Here is a 22253-nt window from a genome sequence, read left to right as displayed (position 1 = left end):
ATAAAACTTACAGTTAATATGAGGTTTAAATCAACACAACTCAGGGTTTACAGCCTGCTGTTGAGTACTAAGCCATTAATACACACGCACCACAGGTCATCATCAGGGCTTCATGACGCATGAGCCGCAGGGTACTGAAGGAGGAAAGTATCTGGGGGAGGAGAGAAACTCCATTTGTAGAAAAGGAACTTGGATAGATAAGAAGATGAGGAAGGATATCTGGAAATAACAGTGGTGGTTGGTGTACTCATGGCCTATGAGTGTGAAGTACAGAGGTCAACACCACAGCATGCAGTCAAGATCATTTCCTGTTCCAATTCAATGTAATCCTTGACATGTGCTTTTCTGCAGCGAGTGTGTTTTATGACACTTAAGTGCCAATGCTTAGTGTCCCCTGATTACCTTTTAATTTTCTCTTTTGCATATTCTTTGTTTACTGTACTTTGCACTTTCTTGTGAAGCACTTTGGTGCAGCTCAGCTGTTTGTATATGTGCTATATACCGTAAATTAAATTGGACTTGACTTGACTTACAGCAGTGATCCCGGCCAGTTCTCCAAGGCCACCCACTAACTGGGTTAACTGTTGCAGCCACCAGCTTCTCACCTAATTTCCTCAGTCTAGGCTGGAGGTCTACATGTCATGTGAAAGACATCCATCCTCACGGGACTTTCAAGTTGAGTAATTCTCCCCGCACTGCCATTTGGAAAAGTTTCAGGTTACCAGAACAGCAGTTTGAGTTCTGGAAAAGGTAACAGAATTATAGCGATTTGGTGTTTTCATCACTTTTCTATTTAAAGGTCCTATATTATGGTTCATATTTAAACGTTCATGCTGGTATTTTGTGTTTCTATGAGAACACGTTAACACACTTTAATGTAAAAAACCCACATTATTTTCTCATGTCTGTCTGATTATACCTGTACTCTGGCTCTTTGTAGCCGGGTAATGAGTGTAGAAGCACTGTAGCTGCAATTTCTTCTTATATATGTATAGTATATATATATATATAGTCGTGACTTTACAACTGTACAGAAGTCCTGACAGCTCGTTTAAAGGCAGATTCTGAATAAGGGTACATTCTGTAGTATGTGTGCATTGAGCGTTTTGTTACTTTCATAGTATTTAAAGCACCTCGACCTGCTTTATAATAAAAATGTATGATCTCACCTTTTACAATATGACACCATTAAATCTGAGGGAAACTTATGTGGATGAATGCTATACTCAGTCAGCAGCAAAACACCTGGGGTCGGTTTCAGAATCACATTTTCAGACTTTGACTTCTAACTGCTAGTCTAGATAGAAGTCAAACTCATCTGGATAACATGGCTCCTTAGTCCACCGTTAGCCTTGGGGCAGGGTGGCTGACTTTTTAGTCCGTTAACCACACAATACACAACTACTAAACCCAGACCATGGCTACAGCTTTCATCAGAGGTATGATCATTGTACATCAGGATCTCAGAACTGCTGAACTGGTCTATTATTTCATTTCAATGCAACTTTGACACAGGATCATTTTATTTTCAAACCATTCAACGTTTGCAGAACATTCCCAAATCTCAGTGGAACAACGTTTTGTACTCAGTCTGTGCTCAAACAAGCCAAATGAAGCGCACACAAGTTTCCACAGTATAAACACAGCTTGAGTTCATATGCATGCACTAACTTAAATATTCAGGTAGACTCAAAAGGGCTCAGTGCATGAGCCAAGAATATTTAGTGCCCAGTTTATATGCTGCAATTTTATAAATAATGAACAAGAAGTTTTAACGGAACGGTTGGAAATGAATCTTGTCACGCCAGCTCAATGTGAAAAAATATCCGAAAAAGAGTCAGGGGGCACTAGTTTCAGGATCACTATTGCAAGAAAATGATGAAACATTTTATTGCCGTTTCACCCTGCGAGTTTTACAAGTGAGCTCCAGCAGCTGATATTCTCTCCGCTGACCGGGGCATGGCATTAAAGTAAACCATTAACATAAGAACAAAACTAAATACATCACTTGTGGAAAGAAAAACACATTTGAGATACAGAAAACATAAGCTGAAATATCATACATTAAATTTCAGATTCAGATTTTATAACAGATCTTAATCGATAGAGAACACATACATGCTCCTGGGGCAATTTATTTCCATTATCCAACATTCGCACAAATGAGATACTAGAAACAAAACTGATTGAAATATTAGAAAAAGGTCTAACAAGCATGGGTAATCGGTATGTGACATATAGCTTAAAAACCTTTTATTCAGCCTCAAAACTTCTCCTGCGTTTTAAAAATAATGACGTTGTAGGAGCCTTAAACTATGCACATATTATTTGTTATAAAGGCTCATTTAACGAGAAGACTTCCACAACGCTTTAGATACAAACTGGGACACGGAGCGAAGACGGGGGAGGTTACTGTAGGTCCATCAACTCAGAAGTCTATAAAACAACTGAATTCACAACACAGCGCTCTGGCGTGACTCCACCACAGGTCAACCTGCATTTTCAACACCTTCTTGGCAAGAAGACGGTAGTGTTACAAACAACGTATGTTGGACTGAATGATGACTACAAGGCCTGAGAGCACTACATCACACACACACAAAGAAGGAAAGTGAAGCGAACGGAAAAAAGAAATGTCTGCGTCAAAAAGGAATCAGAATTGTGTCAAAAAAAGAATCAGACTTTTAAAAATATATAAAAACAAGATGGTTACATCCTTCGGGGAATGACCGACACATACAGTCCCACTACTGGTCTTCAGATGGATATCAGTAGCGTCGTCCAAAAGCTCCACCCTGCAGCCCGCTGCCCTGCATCAGCTGGTTCTGTCTGTTGAGAGCTCCAGACAGGGACTGAGATGTTCCTGTGTTCATGTAACTTCCGCGGCTGGTGAAAAAGCACACAGACACGCAACAATCAATACGGCTCTGACTTAAAAAGTAGCAACATCAGCGGGTATTCACTATTTTACCTTGCCATTCCCCCCCGTGCCATGTGGCTCTGGCCTGGGATGGCACCGTCTCTACCTGGAACAAAAAAGACAAACATCAGAGGTTTAGACCAGAGTACCGGGAGACCGGGAGTCAAAGGCTGGATCTTTGATAATGCCCAGGGTTGTTGTTGGCACAAACAAAATAAAGGCCGGGGGAAAAAGTAAGGGTGAATAAACCTCCAGTGGCTGTTATTATTTGCATGCCAACTAAGCACTGTGTATACTTCCATCACTTTGGTTTAATAAATACAAAAATATAATCATACAGATTCTGAAGAGTTTTTTTAATTTGAAACCGATACAGAGTGTAGAGTTTGTGTTAATTTTAGTATTTTTAACAGTGCAGAGGACTAGGGCTGCGCGATACAGAGCAAACCAACATCACAATATTTTTGACCAAATAACCTCGACATTGATATTGCAACGATATTGTTAGGTTGACTACTGGTGCTTTCACACAATATTTACATCATGAGGTTTTGATAAATAATAATCAGTAATGTGGATATAATAAATAAGGGAATAAGTAATAATAATAATAACAGTCTGGTGAGTTCAGAAAATTGTGTCACTTTACTGTAAAGCAACCCTTTAAACCCAGAAAAGACAACATCTTAAGATGTCTAGTCGCACATCACGATATATCGACATATTGCCCAGCCCTACTTAATACTATAAGTTTTCCACCCGTCACTCCAATCCTCAAAAAGCAAAACTACTTTACTTCAAAATGTACATCATGGCATCATACAAACAGTCAATTTAACCAGCAGTTTAATTATTACACATAAAATAAAGCACAAGTATGCATACTTTGCCATGTTCTGTCTCCATCCATCTTCCGGCTGGAGTCCCAGTCTCGACCTCCTTCCCTGAAAGACAAACAAATCATTTTTACATTCTTTCCCTCCTTCAGGAAAAAAATATCAGCACTGGACACTGAACTGAAGCCAGTGGCAGCTCAGATTGGTGCTCACCTGGGGTTGATGCGTTTGTCATAGCCTCCACTCCAGGAGTCTCGTCCCTCTCTGCCATGTCTGTCTGACCGGTCTGAGAAGTGCTGAAACAAGAGACACGAGATAATTATAATTCACTCATTCTGTTTCTTCACAGCGGTATATGAGCAGTGTGTCCCCTATATGCATCCAGCAGCGGAGGTGCACCACTCCTGGATTTTGATTGCCGCTGCTGAATTATTTTAGTCCTAATAACAAGCTCTCTGTCCACACTTATTCATATGAAATGTGTGGAACAAGCTGTAAAATGTGTGCCTGGAAAACAGGTAAACGTCCCGTGATCGTGCCAGAGTGGCTGCTGAACTGACGAGATACCTGGGCTAGATCTGGACTTTATCAAGCATTGTGTAGTCATTTCATTTAAAACGCAAACAATGAAGACATGATGATCATGATGATCATGTCATAGTGTAATAATAATCACATATGGCTTTTCTCCAATTCATTCTGTTTTTCATTAGTCTGCTCTGTAAAATGACATACACTGATTTGACGTTAACATAAAAAGGGACTTTATTGTTTTATTCATGAAAACACCTTTAATTTATTTGATCATGAAAATGTTTTGGTTTAAGAAAATATGCAATGAATTTAAATAAAAGGCATTTTGCCTATATTGTCACTTAATGATAATGCATTTAAAATATTTTGAACTGACGTTGACAAAAAACAGTCTAAAATAAGAGTGTAATGTTAACAGACTTGTCATTTGCATTTTCATCTAAAAGACTGACTAATTTTAAAATAGCTGTCAAAGTGAACACTGGGTGATACGGGTCACCAAAACTGCTCATTTGTGGAATCACATGTCTTAATTTTCAGATGACAAAAAGTACGTAGGTCCCAATAGCCCTTCCCAGCAGGGTGCCCTATGCAGGCTCACATTTTTATCCCCGCATGCGCGCTTCACCTCCGCTGCTACAACTCCATCCTACGGGAAACACTGATAAGTCACCTATGATCACATTCAGTTACCCGCTCAATTCTTCCCACCACAAGGATGCGTTTTAACTGTAAGGGTTAAAAGTTCAAGGGTCACATCTCTTACCTGACCGTCTCTGTCTGCAGCAACGCCACGAGTGTTGTCCCGCCTGTCCATCATTATGTCGTCCTGGTAACGGCTCCGGTCTCTGTGGTCAAAGTCTTGATAACGTTCCTGACGGCCGAAGTCTGAGCGGCTATAGCGGTCATCAAGGGCCATGCGTTTATCAGGCCAGTCATCTTTCCTAAAGGAAGGGCAACAACATCCCAAATGAAGTTCACGCATCTATTTGATAAACACATACATAAGTTCCCACTCTTATTATTGGAAATATCTTAATTTTATGATTCTATTTGGCAGCATTTTACTTCAGTTAAGATCTTCTGCACTTTAATAAAATAAGCAACAACTCCATTCATCAATAATCCTGTTCAGCACCACTACACGTCTGTTATTATTTACCTGCCATCCAGGTCATAAGGCCTCTTAACGGGCCGCCGGTCCTGTACGTAACGCAGCTGCTCCTGCTGCCGCCGCAGCTCATCGCGCTCCTTGAGGATCCTTTCCTGCTCACGCCGCCTCTCGTACTCTATGCGTAGCCTTTCCCGCTCCAAGAACTGGCGCTCCATACGGTCCGCTTCGAGGCGCTGCTTCTCGGCCTGGGAGTCAAAGCATTCATTCAGGTTCAGTGAAGAAGAAGGCTGATGATGAGAAATTTGACAAATTGATTAGTGGCAACAATTAGTCGACGAATCGCTTAGTTGTCAACTACTATATTAATCGGCAACTATGACGATAATAGATTAAACACTGAGTATGTTTTAATTAGAAAAAGAAAAAGTCTAAATTCTCTGATTTCAATTTCTCAAATGTGTATATTTTGTGGTTTCTTGATTCCTCTGTGACATTAAACTGAATATATTCTGAGTTGTGGACAAAACAAGATATTTCAGGACATCATCTTGGACTTTGGGAAACACTGGACCAAACACCTGTTTGTTATTCTCTCGATTAGCTGTTTGTTTAATCAATAATGAAACTAATCGTTAGCTGCAGCCCTGAAATTGGCTATGAACAGATATTTCTGTTACTGCATTAAACAGGCTAAGATTTACACCAGAGAAAATAGAAACTCAGTTCAGTTCTGCTTTCCAGTATAATGCGAAAATACAAAAAATTCATTGAATTAAAAAAATGAAAGGAAATTATTTATAACATTTGAAAACTTATGAACAAAATGGAAGAAACAATGAGTCACATTTTAAACTTCACTTTTCTACTGAGAATCTCTTTCGCAATGCTTTTATTGCGGAAGTTGATATGAAGATTAAAAAAATAATAATAATTTAATGTGCAGCCCTTGCAGAATCACTGGTAGCAATACAGTGAGAGAAATACAGTAAGTACTAATCGAACAGTACCTCTAGCCAGCTTCTCTTCCGGAGCAAGTGTTTCCTCTCCTCTCGCTCTCGGAACAGACGGATTCTCTCGCGCTCACGGTCCGGACGGTTGTCACGGTCCCGGTCGCTGAAAGAAGACGGCAAAGATCAGTCTCTCACAGGGGTTTAAGCAAGAAATTATTTGTGAGCCGGAAAAGTTGTCCAGGAGGTAATGTGTACAATGTCTTTTATTAAGTATTATGTGATTTTAAACTTTAAGCCCTGGTCTCTCAGAACCACATGCAAGTTAAACGGGAACTGATAAACGTTTTATTAAGCCCTATGAAGGGGTTAGAGTGTTGTTTCTCGCCCCCCCCCTCGTATGATCCTTACGTGCATCTGCGTCTCTCCACCTCTCTGATCTCCCTCTCTCGTTGTCTCTGTCTCTCCCTCTCTCTCTGCTCCTTGATCTGGTCAAACGACAGGATTTCTTTCATCTCCTTACTGGATGACTTGCGGTCCCGACTCTTTGAGCTCTGGAGAAAGGAGAAAAAAAACAAAGTTAGGGAGGAGGATGTGGAGGTCAAAAACAAAACTGGCCTGCAGATTTGAATGACAAGTGCGGTTAATGTGGGTATGAAATGTATTTACCCTCCATATTAATAGCACGCTTTATCTTAGTGCCATCTTATGACAAAGAAGCTTTTGTTTACTTACTCGTTCTTTGCTTTTGGTCTTCACGCTGATGACAGGCTCTCCTTTGGACTTATCCATAACTACAGTCCTCTCATTTCGCCCTGTCAAACATACACTTGATATTGTCAAAAATGTAACATGTTTTATAGAGGTGAGGTCAGCATTTATTAGATGTGTACAAGCTGGAAATGGCCCCACATTTCTCACCTTTGCCATCTTTCCCTTCTCCCTCAGTCTTCTCATCCTTTCCATCACACCTGCAGAAAATATGAACAGTGACGGCTCTATGAATGCTGTATCAACAAATATTTGAAATGGTTCAATGAATGAAGGGTTTACTTTTCTCCCATATGGTAGACCGTTTATCTACACTCAGGGGCTCTAACTGCTGTAGTTGTAGGTCACCAGAGTCATGCTGTGCTAAAACTGTTTGTACCCATGATATTTAAATAGCTCAACGGAAAGAAAAAAAAAATCACCCAGCTGGCAGTAGGAAACTTCACTCAAACATGCAGCAGCTTGTAAGCGGTCTTACTTGGAGTCAGTGGAGTGTCTCCTGTCACTGCCAGGTTTCTTGGGGTCATTCTTGTCTGCTGGCTTCTTCCCTGCAGGCTCATTTTTTGCCTACAAATGATTAGAGGAGAAACATGTTTATTCACAATAACTGAATGAACACAGATTTCATACAAGGAAAATGAACAATGACACCTCGTTGTTAGGCATCTGACTATGTGTGCTCTCTGACCTGTGTCGTGTTTATGAATACCAACATGTTCTATAAAAGCTTTGCTAGGTGTTTTGTTGAGCTACATCCTAAATATTACAACTGCAATGGAAATAAACATTTAAGCTTTGTTTTCGTCATCTGATTGAATATAAAGAGACTCACTTTTTCTTTTCTGTATGGGTTTCTAATTAGGACTGCATGTCAAACACGATTAAGATCGTATCTGTCAGGTTAGCAAAACCTTTTAAATTCTCCCATTACACCTGACACAACAACTCAAATTTAATTTAATAACAGAACATGTGGTTCTGCGGACAAATGCTAAGATTCACTTGGATACATAAGGAGTTTTTTTTTCTGGGTGGGACCACAATCACGAATGCCATACGATGAAATAAAAAAATCTCACCCGCTCCACAGAGATCATCCTGCCGTGCAACTCAGTCCTGTGAAGGTTACTGATACACTTGGTGGCCTCCTCTGTGGAAGACATGGTGACAAACCCATAGCAGCGAGCCCCGGGGCTCTTGGCGTTGGTAACCACCTTAGCCCCAACAACCTGCAGGAGGGAGAGATAGAGGAGGGGAAGCAAGGACAACGAGGTAGAAATGACCAGACAATGGGAGAAAAAATGTAATGAAATCCTCAATTTTAGAGCAAATATAGATGTGTAAATTTTAAGCCTGTTGACTATGAGATGGTTTGCACAGACTAACCTTGCCATATTTGCTGAAGAGAGTCTTCAGATCAGTCGCTCTAGTCGTGGAGGAGAGGCCACTGACCCACAGATTTCTGCTACTGCTTGCTGCAGCAATCCCGGCGGCTACACACAAATGCACAATATTTAAAAAAAATATCCACTTAATTTTAAAAGACCAAGACACGGAAAAAAAAACCTATACCCACCCTTTTCATCTTTTGACTCAGTCTTGTCATCTTTCTCCTCAGAGCTAGAGACAAAGAAAAAAAGCAATAAACATACAGCAGAGGGGTGCCTGGCACTTCTCCTCAAACAGATGTATACACACGTATGTGTTTTAAGGTATAATACGTAACTGACAGATCAGCCCATCATGTACCATAGTGCAGTGATTTAACAGTGAATACATGGAACTATGGCAACCCCGATACATTACTCATTAATGGGTAATAAAGTGGGATATGCAAGTGTAAAGAATGAAAAAATGAAAGACAAATGCACAGAACGTTTTTACCTCCAAAAGAGCATCCAAATTTTGCTAGCACATAGGAGCCAATGCAACAGAGATAGCCATTTTGGTTTCTAGTAGACAGAAAGCAACAAACCTCTTTTTCTGATCATCGCCCTCTACAGAAGAGGACTCTTTCACTGTGGAGGCTGAATCCGCAGCGGCATTCTCTTCAGTCTTCTCACCCTCCTCTGTCTTCTCATCCTCCTCCCCCTTCTTAGACCCCATTTCTGAATCAACAGTTTCACCCACAGCGCCCTTTTCGCTTACACTAACAGCCTGTAGGCTTTTGTTTTCAGCATCAAATGTCTCTTCTGGGGCATCCTGCGTGTCCCCAACCTCTTTGGCGTCAGTCTCAACATCCCGGTCGATCTCTACGTCTCCAGGGGCGGCCTTGTCGGACTTGGCAGTGGTGTCGGACACATTGTCTTTCCCTCCGGCGGTGGCAGCTTGCTCTTCTTCAGGGCTCGTCTCGTGGCTCTGGTGTTGATCTTCGTTAAGTGGCTCAGATAAACAAGACCCGGCTACTTTGTCATTTTCTACGGATTTAACAGGAATAGAATGGCACAGAGTTTAATCACTTCTGAAACACAGCAATTGTTAACGAGGAACTGGCAAGGCCTGGATTAGGAACGTCATGACCACTGGCCTGTGCTCTTAGAACTAGGTATTAAAACGATAGACCCTAACGAGAGACTGGAAGAGAACCCAAAGGCTGGAGGACAACCAAGCAACTAGTGCGACTAACACTTTGACTCATCTTTCAAGTTGAACCACTTCACTGTGTTCACCTGATCCAAAGCAGACAAAGAGTTCAGTGCTGAAGAGAGCCACAAGATCAGCAGTGCAGCAGCAGCAGATTCTCGCTGCGGTCCACCTTCTTTCAGCCTTTGACTTTCCCAGTGTCCATTCATAATGACCAGAACTTCAGCTCAAGTCCAGCAATTTCATGTCCAGCTGATTTCTGAGTCCTTAAAAAGTCGTAATAGTTGATGAGTCTTGACGGATCTTCTTTGTCTTGTTCTTCATGCGGCAACCTAGAAACACTGCAATCATCTGCAACACCTCCCCGACCATGGCATTTAATTGCTGTCAGTGTGCATCAAATTGTTAACCACCGTTACTTTACAACTGCAAGAGCATAACTGGCAACGTAATCAATATTTACCAGTGAAATTGTTAATTATGGTTAACCAAATTTCAACACAAAGCCAGCAATTCCCTTTGGGGTTCCAGTCTCTCCTCCTGCTTGAAACTAAATTAAGTGTTTGCATTCCAAGCTCAACACTGTGAAAAGATAACTCCACCTTTTTATCAACCTTTTTCTACAGTACCTGTTTCTTCTTTCACGTCATCTGCATCTGGATCCTGAGCCTACAAGAAAACGATGACGCCTTAATGAATGTGACACTGTGGGACATTTAGTTTTACAATAGCGTCATAAGCTTTACATACGTGAATATGTGTGAGGGAACATACCATATTGATTGATGAGCATTCGTGTTCATCCTTATCCATCATCTCGGACTCCTCCATCTGTTAAAACAGATACAAATGCAGAAACATTAGAATGTGACATTTGGATCAAAGATTAGAACAAGGAGACACATATTTGGTCTAGTTTCTTACCTCTGGATCTCTTGCTTCTTCGTTTTCTTCTGCCTCCAATGTCAGGTCATCATTTAACAGTGCATCTTCATCAATGGAAACATTCAGTTTTTCACCCTCAACATCCTCGGCTGGAATCCCACTGTCATTCTCTGTCTCATCCAAGACGTTCATGTCGAGGATGTCCATTTCCTGCATGTTCTCTTGCTCATCCTGAACCTCCTCCTGAAAAAGAAAAAAGGAGGAACTTTGCTGAAGATGCCGACAATAATTAAACAACAATATCCGGGACTTTGCAGCCGTTGGGAGGATGTTCAATTCTCCTAAAGCACCAAGTGTTACAGTAGTGTTAAAATGTGAAAATAAGTTAAGTAAACTCACATGGCCATCGTGGGACTCCCCCATAGTGGAGTCCTCTGGTTCGTCAATCTCTTGCTTTGCATCTACAGAAAATATGCTTCAGTTTAGACCAAGTGTTCATCTTACAGGTGTCAAAGAAAAACTTTGTCTCCTTCAACAATATGATATGAAAGTAGAATAGAATTAAATATAAAAATAATAGAATACTGGGCATGAAATAAAAATATAATTATAATAAAAAACTGAATTAAATGGACTTGTATACATGGAATATAAAAATGTGAAATAAGAATATTTATACACAATATGTACAGATGCTCTGACGTGTAAAAGAAAATGAAATCAAGTATTTGTTATTGATGTTCCTCTATGCTTTTTAGTTGTGTAAAATTATTTTTGTATGCTCTTTTCTGTGGTTTTTTTTACATGTTTGAAATAAAATTGCATCTATGATTTTTAATTGTGTAATATTATTTTCTGTTTTACATGTATGAAATCAATTTAAATAAAAAATCAAGTTTTGATATTCATATCGAGGCTTTTGGTGTAATATTTTCCATATGACCTTTTTGGTTTTCTTTTTTACATGAAATCAAATTTAATAAATAAAATATTTGTTATTCATGCATCTCTATGCTTTCTAGTTGTGCAATATTGTTTTCTGTTTTAACATGTTAGAAATAAATGTAAATCAAATGTAACCACCTGAATAGGTTGCCATCATCAGGTGACAGTCAAACTCAAAAATGTGTTATTTTCTTAATACTATTTATTTTCTGATATCGCGTGCAGGCATGGCACACCATGACAGTGAGTATATTCTTCATTGTGACAGAACTGAATAGGGGAAGTAAGTGTGTCCAATTGTATTAAACATTTACAGTACAAGGTTAAGTGGTGTCCATGGAGTATTATGTTAACTTTACCTTTGGAGGATCGTTTAGGTGCGGATTTCTTTGGGGCTGAGTCCAGAGCGATTATGATCTCATCAGGATTCCCACCCTCTTCCTCGATTGCCTGTTGGTGGAGATACAGACTTTTATGAATCAGAGAAAGGAAAGACGTAAAAACAAACCGGTATAAATCCAAGTCAGATAGTATAAGGATTGTGTCCCCAGTCGGACACCGTTCACTGGTATTATCCCTATCTGGACGGCTCTGGTCTGCTGCAGTTTCCGGTATTTTGGTGTTGCTTTTACTGGGTGATCGCCACCGAAGTGCAAGTTATTGCGCTAAGAATCTACAAGTAAAGTTTCATATTTGTACATAGTGCATTTATATGTCAAATTAGTAAATGAAAGTGACGTTGATGAGCGGCTCAGGTGGTTGTTTGCATTAAAAAATGTAATTTAAGATGACTTTACGGTATATTTTGGAGCTGTTAAAGCATTTTATTTCATTGTGAAGGGTTGAATTATGGACCAAGATGTGTTGACATCACCAATGTAAATGTGGACGATCAGCAGCTCCCGGTGAGGAGATGGGGGTGTCCGACTATGGCCGAGAGGAGCACACGGCTAATTCCCCGGTGTTAGCATCCTTTTGACCACTCTTATAAACACAAAGCTAAATTAGACCGTTTAAACGATACATGGTTACAAAGAAAGTTAGCCTTTAATTTAACGCCATTCATTTAATTTAAAACATTACACCATCATTTATATTCGTATGTTCAACATAAGGTTTGATAGATTTTAGCCAAAAAACTGTCCGACTGGTGACACAGTCTCGCTAGCAGATAACGGAACCCGATCTCCTCGATGTAAACACCGGGATATGAGGTCGTCCACATTAGCATCGATGCTGTCAACACATCCTGGACCGTACTTCAGTCCTTCACAATGAAATGCCACGCTTTAACAGCTCCAGAATACACAGTAAAGTCTTCTTAATTTACATTTTGAATGTAAACCGCCACCTGAGCATCGTCCAAACCTTTTTACTGCTTTCCCTCATCAACGTCACTTCCATTTACTAATTTGACACATATATGCACCATGTGCAAATATGAAACTTCACTTGTGGGTTCTTAGAAGTGTGTAAATTAACTCTACATGCACTTCGGTGGCGATCACCTAGTAAAAGAAACACGAAAAGTCCGGAAACTGCGGCAAACAAGATCCGTCCGGATAGGGCTAATACCAGCTAACGGCGTCCGATTGGTGACACATTCCCTGTAGCTGCTGTTAGCACAGTCCGGGTCAACGGGCCTCAGTCCTGAGCTAACGTAGCTTTAGCGTCACGTTGGTTCGACAAGGGTACATTTCGCGAAGCCATGAAATACAAACTTCCGTAGCCCTTGTATAAATAAACCCTAGTGTGTAGTTATCTGAACAAAGTGAGCCGTGTAGGAGACCTTTTTCAGCCGCTCCGACAGCACGCTCTTGACGCCTGTGGTGTCCAGGTTTCGCTTCTTCAGCTCGGCCTTCAGGTCGATGACTCTCAGCTCCGAGAGTCTGCGGACCTCTGCTGCGTCCTCGGGAGCCACCTTCACGTCTGCGGGTGATGGGTCAGCCATCGTTTTCGTCCGTGTAGATACGTCTTCAGCTTTGAAATACGACGCTTTTTTAATGCGCTTTACTTTGCCGATGCTAGCACTACGAATGAAAAACAGCTTGCAGAAACTACCGCAAAATGGAGGCCGTGGTGAGCCAGCGAGTTACGTCACGGCGCATGCGCAGTACAGTTATGGTGCAGAGGCGCAGAAATCACACAGCTTTTTAAAACATAACATGTTTTTGCAGATTGTTTTCATGTTTCTTGTTTTTATTTGATTTACAGAAGCTTTCTAAATGTTTTGTAAAATAATATAATGCTAACAAAGATGGATTTATTGCTAATTCTACATAATTATTGTGATAATTACAAGAACAACTGCACCATATCATGTGAATATGTGTCTATTTCTATTTCTTCCCTTTTTAAATGTAACTTCATTGCTTATTTTTGCTATTTTTTTTATCTTATTTTGTAAAATGCTGTTGCTGCTGTGATAAACGAATTTCCCCGTCTGCGGGACATTAAAGGTTTTCTGATTCTGATTCTGATCATTATCTTGGGAAAATGCTATATCCATAAAATAACTTGGCTTAACAAATTACCCTTCTTTTATATTTTTAGAATTTCTGCGATGGGAAACTTAAAACTCCAAAATAATGAATTGTTGAAATTCACTCCCTTTGTTAAGCAGACCCCATACGTTTTTGTTTGTTATTCTTCATTTCTTTTTTCTATGTTTTACTGTCTTTGTACGTTGTACTTTGTTATTATTATTTCTACATTTAGAAATACATTTTTGGTATTGTGTATAACTCTGGAAAATTTAAGAAAAGTAATGTTTATATTGAATCTTTTTCATAAAAAACAACAATATATGAACTAGAAACATATGCATAGCCTACAGTGGTGACAATGAACAGAGTTACACGGTTCATCTAAAAAGATGTTTTATGTTGTCCTTACAAACAGAACACACGTGGAACTTGATCTGCAGTGTTTTTACTTTATCTTTTAACAATCATCATAAAATATTAGAAAATCATAATGCATAGTTAAGGTGATGATGACACTTAGACCCCCTGAGTTCTGGGTCATCTTTACTGAAATGGCAAATTCACAGGCTTTTCTACAACCATCGCTTCACCTTTTTTCTAAATATGTACTGTTGATGCGTCGGTGCGTTATGGTCGAATGATGGGTTTCATAATGTTTAGTGAGAATGAAAATTGTACATGTCACTAAATGTGCAGTTTGCGTCATTAACTTGGCTGTGGGGCAAGCTTTTGCCAACAACAAGATCATGACTGTCCATCTCCTCTGGAATATTTGCACTTCTGGATGAAGTTGTAGAGTCATTGGTGGAGATTTCTCTGCCAGTTTGTGCATGATATGACCATGCATCTGAGGCTGAATCCACAGAGGCAAAAGAGGAGCACTCGGGAACGTTGAAGGAGTCGAGGAGGCTGATGCACGAAGAGTCAGAGGAGTCAGGGGAGGCAAAGGAGGCAGAGCAGACACGAGGCGCTCGTGGCTCATGCAGGTTGAGTTTGGAGACCAGTGGTTTACCAACTGTCACTGGTTGCCTTTCCTGTACTTCTTCATCCATGTTAGAATAGGTGTAATGAAGGCAGACGGCAAATGTGAGCTCCCGCTATATAGACAGTGATGAGCAAAATATGTGTTTTAGGAAAAATATAAAAGGGCACAAAAACATTCACCAGGTTTATCCCAGGACAGATAGTTGAAGTAATTATAAAAACAATAGCAAGTGTCTGACCCTGAGTCTCTGCAGGCATCGGATGCGTGTGTAAAGGTTAGGGACCTCTGGAGAAGGAAGATTTTCTTTGATCAATAAACAACTGCCAGCTTCAAGCAGAGTCTCCTGGTTACTCTTCTTCAGATCAATGTCCACATCCTGCCAAAGTAACAGGGATTACTGTCAGTACAGTGCTTAAAGTTTTTTGTGTTCTTCAAGTGACAATAACAAAAAAATCATTTTCACTGCACCGTGAATTACTGAAGGACTCACAAGCCCGATGAGTCATTACTGGCCAGAACAAATGTCTTTAAATCACAAATCTTCACGTGTCATATATCAGCTAACGAACCTCAGGGAAGTCAGTAAGCTGAGCGCAGCAGGAATCTATTTCTTTGGGCTTCTCAAGTATCCGAGTGTAGATGACCATGATGTTGGAAAACTCTGCAGCGAACCCAAGCTGAACCTTCACCCCACACTCAAACTGCAGACTAAGGCTCTGTGGAAGGACTAGGAAGAAAGACATTTGGATTTAGATACACTTCTTTTATTTTGTCTTGTACTATATAAGACAAAATTGTTGATTTCATGCCAAGATTAAATAAGTGAATGTTTGTGAAATGAGTACCATGAGCAACAGCCCACTGCAGGTTTCGAGCTGATTGGGACGCAGAACACTCAGAGGCTTGTATCTGGTCAGTGAGGGAACGTCGTTCAGACAGATTACTGCGCAGCTCCAGAGCCTGCCTCCCTCGTGTGATCTCACAACGACCCATGTCTGTTAAGAGTACATATCACAATTAACAGCATGCATTAATTAGTGCTGTCAAAAGAGTTCGAACCCAGAGTTGTCACAACAGGTGTGTTCCACCACCTGTCAGTGATATAACATGACATAAGTGGTACGGTATGTTGCCAGCGCTGCAACATGCTCAACATCCCACAGAGAGCAGTACAGCAGCATTTTGCCCTTGTAGCAAAGAGCAGCAATGCTTTGCAAAAGGATGTTCAAAAAAGCTTTTCATGACAGGAAAAGCATAGGTGGAATTTATAATAATAATAATGTCACTTCTCCATCAAGGTGTGTCAGTAAACCGTGTCACTGAAACAACATGCACAATACCAGAGCCTGCAGGAGTGAAACATTTCAATCAATATAACACCACAGTGTTTGGTCAGGTTCAGTTAAGAATACACCTGTCATTTCAGTGCAGTTTGAATCATGTGATAACAAAGATACAGTAGAAGATTTAAAGGTCCCATTTTGTAAAAAGTGAAATTTGGAAGACGTGTATTCAGATAGTAAGTATGAGAAAATAATGTGTTTTTTGAACATTAAAACATGTTAAATATGTAAACATGGTTTAATAGAAAATTGAAATAGAAGTATACACCCAAAAATGAGCATCATGTGGGACCTTTAAGCAGAGCACTAACACGAAGATGCAGAAGTGATCGGACAGACGTGTGTAATAATCAGAATACAATCACTGCACATTAGCCACTCAGGCCACACGATGCAGATTCATTTAATGGCTCTAGCTACAAAGGATCAGCTCTAACATGAAAATGTCAGTTGTATCATTTGTTCCATGCAACACAGATATCTCGTTGCATGCCCAGATATCTCATATTTCCAGTGTGCTCAACATACCTTCACCCACTCTGTCTAGCATGACTGTGACCTTCTCATCTTCACAAACTCGCCGTTTCAGGAAGCTTATGAAGATGCCATTTGACACGTCCTCCCTCTTCACTTCATATGCTTCAGCGTCTACGCATCTAAACACAACAAGCGGCACTTTTTTTAGCCTGAAGCGGAGAGATTAATTCAGACATGTGTGTCTATTATATCGTCTACAACACTAAATGAGAAAGACACCGGTAGTTTGAAAATTAGGAGAATCAGCAAACTTACGTAGCATATCCAAACACTATATTTGCTGTCACCTTGAGCAGTCCTGGTTGTACAATGACATCATCATATAGGTTTCTAAAGAAAAGCAATAATTAAAGGCATAAATGTGCAGCAGAGGATCTAACCTAAGCATGACATTAAAAAGCTGGTATATCAACTCAGACATTCAAAAAAACATTCATACCTTTTGCGGCACATGTCCAGCAGCAATACGTTAAGTCCAGTTTCTTTTTTCTGCATCCTCGTAAGTATATTCTGTACACACAAACAGTGCTCTGATGTGTAGGAGGCCGGCGCATCAATGGGAACCATGAAACTGTTTCCGTAATTCTCATAACCATGACCAGCAAAGTATAACAAGCCTGTGGAAGGAGGGGCAAAGAAGTATTATAAGCATATCACTAAGTTGGCATGAATGATTGGTCAGATTCTTAGTCTTTTTAGCTTAATGCTGGTTAAACAAAGTCAGTTTTAAATATGCACTTAGCTAGTTTTATACTATTTTATCTTGTTTAAAAAATGTACGTAGAAAAACAGTGGTACATCCATTTTACTCATTATCAAGTAGGGGTAGAGCGGGTGTTTAGCCTGTGTCACAGTCTTTAAAAGTACAGACACACATGAAACACGTTTTGAACATAGTGACCATATTGTCCAGATGGACACGAGACCAACCATAGACTCCCTTGTCAAGCAGCAAAAGGAACTCTGTAACAGCGCTGTGCATCTCTTGCCAATTGAGGTCGAGCAGAGAAACCACCTTGAAGTCCATTTGCCTGAGCAGGTTGGTCAATTCGTGGACGTCAGCGATGGGGGCACACAGCTGAGTGTGGTAGAGGTAGTTCATGTTGCCAATCAGGAGAGCGACTTTGTCTGTGGCTGTAGAGCGGAAGGTTTGGCATCGTGAATGAACATAAAACCTTAAAAAATCATGTAAAATAACTACTTACAGTGTATATTTTGATCCAAATATACTCGATTGTAACTGTATTGTTTCTATTTGTTTGCACAAAACTCACCATAGAAATGCTTGGCTGATTGGGGCGGATTGACCATCTGTTGTAGTGGATGTATTCCTGGTCCCCATGATGACTTGTGGACTTCCTTTGAGTCTGTCAACACCAAATGGAAAGGTATAAATTAAATTAAATTATTCCATACTGTTTAATACAAATACCAGCAAGCAGATTAGCTGCTTTGACACACAATTAGGCCTTTCACGGATGTACATACAAAAACAGGAATCAAAACTGTCCAATGCCGAAAAAAGAATAAAGGAACAAAAAGTCTAGTCTAGTTCCTCTGCCCCCCCCCCCAAATGAAGCATACCTAGACCACGATCAACTTCTACCCAGGCTGAATCTGTGATGGAACTGGGGCCTGCAAAAGAGTACAAAACAAGAAGTTATTCACTGCACAGTACTGCACCTTTAATCAAGTGTGCCATTGGGCCTAATTCATATACGCACCGATGGTAACTGTTGCTGTGTCACTCCACGCCTCATGATACAAATTAAAGATCTTGCATTTGTACTGTCCTCTCTGTGCTGTGGTCACACATGGGATCTACAGGGAATAGAATAAAACACAACATCAACTACACACGGCATACTGATATATGGAGACCAAATATGAGAATCAATTAACTGTGTTTTGATTATAAATTCAGAACACCTGGGTTTTTATATTTCTTCCCCTGGCTTTACCTACTTTTAAAAGCTTTAATTGTTACACACATTGTTACACACAGTAGGTAAGCTGTTCAAAGCAGACTCTATGAATACACTTTACCTTAAGTGTACCTGTCTTGTATTGTGTCAAAGGCATCATGTTGTGGTACCACTCGTACTGTGCAGGAGGGTTGGCCTCTGCATTGCACTCCAGGGACAGAGTGTCGCCCTCGGACACTGCTTGGGACTGAGGCTGATGGGTTATACGCAGCCCACTCACCGACCCTGTAAACAAACTGCTGCTGCAACCTGAGACGATAAAAATATACCAGGACATTACATCACATGCCATGATCGGACGAAATAAAACAAATAGACAAGGAGGAGGAGAGGAGAGGCACCTGTACTAGGACCTGCAGACTTGACACAGCTAACATGAGCCCACTGGGAGAAGGTAACGTTTCCTCCATGGTGGATTCTACAGATATAGTGACCCTGGTGGACTGGAGCTAACGGACACAGAACCAGCTCGGGTGTACTCCCTGTCTCATCCAAAATCTAAAACAAGGAAACAAGCCACCAATGTCCATATAATGTAACGGTATCAGATTTAGCAAAAACATAAACACAGAACACTCCACATAACTTTTAAACCTTAATAGTGAATTTGACTGACCTCCTCTTTGCCTCTGAACCACTGGTAGCCGAGTCCAGTGGGGCCTGAGGCTCTGCAGGTCAATACCACCCTGCCCCCCACTGTGGCCTGCTGGGTCTTTGGCTGCACAGTGATCTGGATCAGCTCTGCCACTACACGCACACACACACACACACACACACACACACAGACACACACAGACAAACAATCATATGAACAGACGTTTGTCATATGCACAGACAAGAAGAACAAGGGCACCGTTATTTTTTTTTAGATGTGGAGCATCGGAGTATAGCTACAGGCACTAACTTGTGAAAGTGGTACACAGTTTACAGTAAGTGCTCGAGGGCCATGATCTCGCTATTGTGCATGCTGGCTCATTGGTGTGGCTTACTGGGACATCAAAGTTAAACTGAGCCTTAACCACTAATGTAATTCATTTGAACCTGTTATTTTACTGCTATAAGTCAAAATGTGCACACTGAACCTCTTTACAAACAAAGTAGTGGCCTCGACATGTACATGTTTGTGTTATTGTTCTTTCAAACTCGAGAAATGGACCGTATAAGAGAAACAATGTGTCTTTATCTACACATTTGCATATGTACAGTATGGCACCCCCAGTTACTTCTTCTTTACCTATAGTGGTGAGATACTGCACAGCTTCCTTGTGGTCTATCTTCCTCAGGCAGTGGAGCAGGAAGTCCAGGGAGCAGGAACGATCAGCAAGCCGAGCCAGAAGGGTACGTCCTGGGCTGCCTGCAGCGCTCAGCACCTGCAGCGAGCAGCTGGTCAGCTCACTCTCACTGCAGAGAGATCAAAGGGCAGTGTTAGGCTGGTGGTGACAGTTCAAGGGGCCTTGTGCAGGGGAGGACCCAAAAAACGTGCAGGAATGTGAATTATGATGAGAGTCAAACTAGTTTACCATACATGTCATACATCAAAGACAATCTTTGTACTGCAGGGTTATATGTTATTGTTCAAATGAGTTATTACGGTGATGAAAAGATGTGGAAGTGGTTGAATACCGTGTCCTCCATTATGTGATGCCTTCAGTGTCTCACCTGCAGCGGAAGTTCGTCTGCTCCGACACAGCATTGGCGAGCTGCCTCCACCCACAGGTGGAGTTATCGAACATCTTTGAGAGCCTGCTCAGGACTTGTTCACTCAGCGTATCGATGCTCATTTTCAACTCCTCCATCTTCTTATCACGAACAATCACAGAGATGTACCAGGCAAGAAGGAACATTAAAGTGAAACTTCAGGTGCTGAAACACTCATCATATCACTGTCTAATTCTCCAATAAACGGTGATGACCTACAACAGTGCTGTTATGGCAAGAGGTTTTAATGTTTAATAGCTAGACTGGACATATATCTATCCATCTTTAGCGGCTTGTCCCGCTTGTCCCTAACCTGGTTGCGGAGGGCTGGAGCCGATACCACCTAACGTCGGGCGTGAGGCAGGGTACACCCACCCTGGACAGGTTACCAGTCTATTGAAGGGCACATAGAGACAGACAGAGACAGACAACCATGCAAACCCACAATCTACGGGCAATTTAGAGTCATCAATTGACCTAACACGTACATGTCTCTGGACTGTGACAGGAAGCCGCAGAACCCAGAGAGAACCCATACAGACACAGGATAATGCAAACTCCACACAGAAGGGCCCCAGCCCGGATTCAAACTAGAAACCCTCATGCTGTGAGGCGACATGCCCGTGCCACCCTATCTACGATTGGAAAAATAATTTTTGCTAGCACAAATTATGTCACTTTTGCCATTCATGTGTATCAGGCTTTTAATTCGAGATATCCACATTTACATTTTAGATATCTTAGAATGAACATTCTGTATATCTGTAATACCATTTTTACTGGTCAAAACTCCCATTTTAGATATCTACAATCTAATTGTTACTAGTCATAATTTTAATTTCAGATATCCCAAATTAAAAAAAAGAAACATTCCAGGTAACCTTAATGTCATTTTGACTATCCAAAAATACATTCTGACTGGTAAAAATGTCATTACGGATATGTACAACTGCAATTTCCCTAGTAAAAATCACATTACAGATATTTAATATGTTATTGTTGACATCTATAATTAAAAGCCCAATAAAAGCCCAATAAATGATAAAAGTGATTTAATTTGTACTAGTAAGATAAATGTTGTGAATATCTGAAATAACAATTGTAGAGAGGAAGAATAAGGAGAGGAAGAAAATCTATTCTGTCTCAAATAAAGTTTTTTGAATTGAATTGAATTGAGAATGTCATTGTGGATGTCTGAAAGTATTATTGTGACTAGTAAGAATTAAATTTTGACTAGGATAAATGATATTATGGATAATTATAATATAATTACAGCTAGGAGTGTGATTGTTAAATGTTAAAGCTGCTTGTCACAGTGCTGTGCTGCTGTGGTTGTTGAATGAATCTCCCACAGGTTGTAAACACGGGCTCCTGATCTCTCTGCACATGAACTGTAAACACACATCAGGATATCTTAATATTATCCAGGAAATAAGATAACAGTGAAGCTGATATGAAACTGTATTCACACCAAAACTAAACATCGCCACGTCGAAGTTAAGTTAATAACTGCCGCTTCCGCCATTAACACACCAGCCAACGTTATAACGTTTATCCAAGCGGTGAAGAAAACTTACCGACTTTCTGAAAAGTGTTAAAAAAAAAAACCCGGGGATCAAATCCCAGTGTGCAGAAAGAGGAGTGTGCGTCTTTACATGTGAAGAGCTGTCTGAAGTCTCTTACT

At 40.6% G+C, this 22253-nt stretch overlaps 2 protein-coding genes across 6 annotated transcripts; both read right to left on the bottom strand.

Moving 5' to 3' along the window:
* Positions 1-1544: 1544 nt before the first annotated feature.
* On the bottom strand, positions 1545-13602 carry safb (scaffold attachment factor B). Of its 5 annotated transcripts, none has more exons than XM_083940421.1 (22): positions 13325-13602; positions 11895-11985; positions 10990-11051; positions 10630-10833; positions 10480-10536; positions 10335-10374; positions 9098-9539; positions 8699-8742; positions 8509-8615; positions 8202-8351; positions 7601-7689; positions 7273-7322; positions 7087-7166; positions 6763-6905; positions 6412-6517; positions 5453-5691; positions 5057-5234; positions 4892-4939; positions 3970-4052; positions 3806-3864; positions 2972-3026; positions 1545-2886 (listed from the first exon to the last, which is right to left on the bottom strand). In XM_083940421.1, exons 1-22 carry the CDS (start codon positions 13484-13486, stop codon positions 2769-2771), a joined length of 2607 nt encoding a protein of 868 aa, XP_083796547.1. In that variant the 5' UTR covers positions 13487-13602; the 3' UTR covers positions 1545-2768. The 5 variants fall into 5 exon arrangements, with proteins under 5 accessions (XP_083796547.1, XP_083796548.1, XP_083796549.1 ...); XM_083940422.1 differs by having other exon boundaries at positions 5453-5649; XM_083940423.1 differs by lacking the exon at positions 4892-4939.
* A 927-nt stretch (positions 13603-14529) lies between these two features.
* On the bottom strand, positions 14530-20667 carry malt2 (MALT paracaspase 2; the record flags this gene model as incomplete). Its single annotated transcript, XM_083940283.1, has 16 exons — positions 14530-15118; positions 15245-15382; positions 15576-15733; positions 15852-16001; positions 16878-17005; positions 17142-17216; positions 17326-17503; positions 17817-18020; positions 18161-18253; positions 18471-18521; positions 18611-18707; positions 18933-19120; positions 19213-19369; positions 19488-19618; positions 20106-20272; positions 20531-20667. The coding sequence occupies 16 exons, from the start codon at positions 20665-20667 to the stop codon at positions 14678-14680; spliced, it is 2493 nt and encodes an 830-aa protein (XP_083796409.1). The 3' UTR covers positions 14530-14677.
* Positions 20668-22253: the final 1586 nt, after the last annotated feature.

The sequence above is a fragment of the Echiichthys vipera genome (assembly GCF_963691815.1).
Source record: "Echiichthys vipera genome assembly, chromosome: 3".
NCBI classification, from domain to species: Eukaryota; Metazoa; Chordata; class Actinopteri; order Perciformes; family Trachinidae; genus Echiichthys; species Echiichthys vipera.
This window is presented reverse-complemented; position numbering and strand designations above follow the sequence as displayed.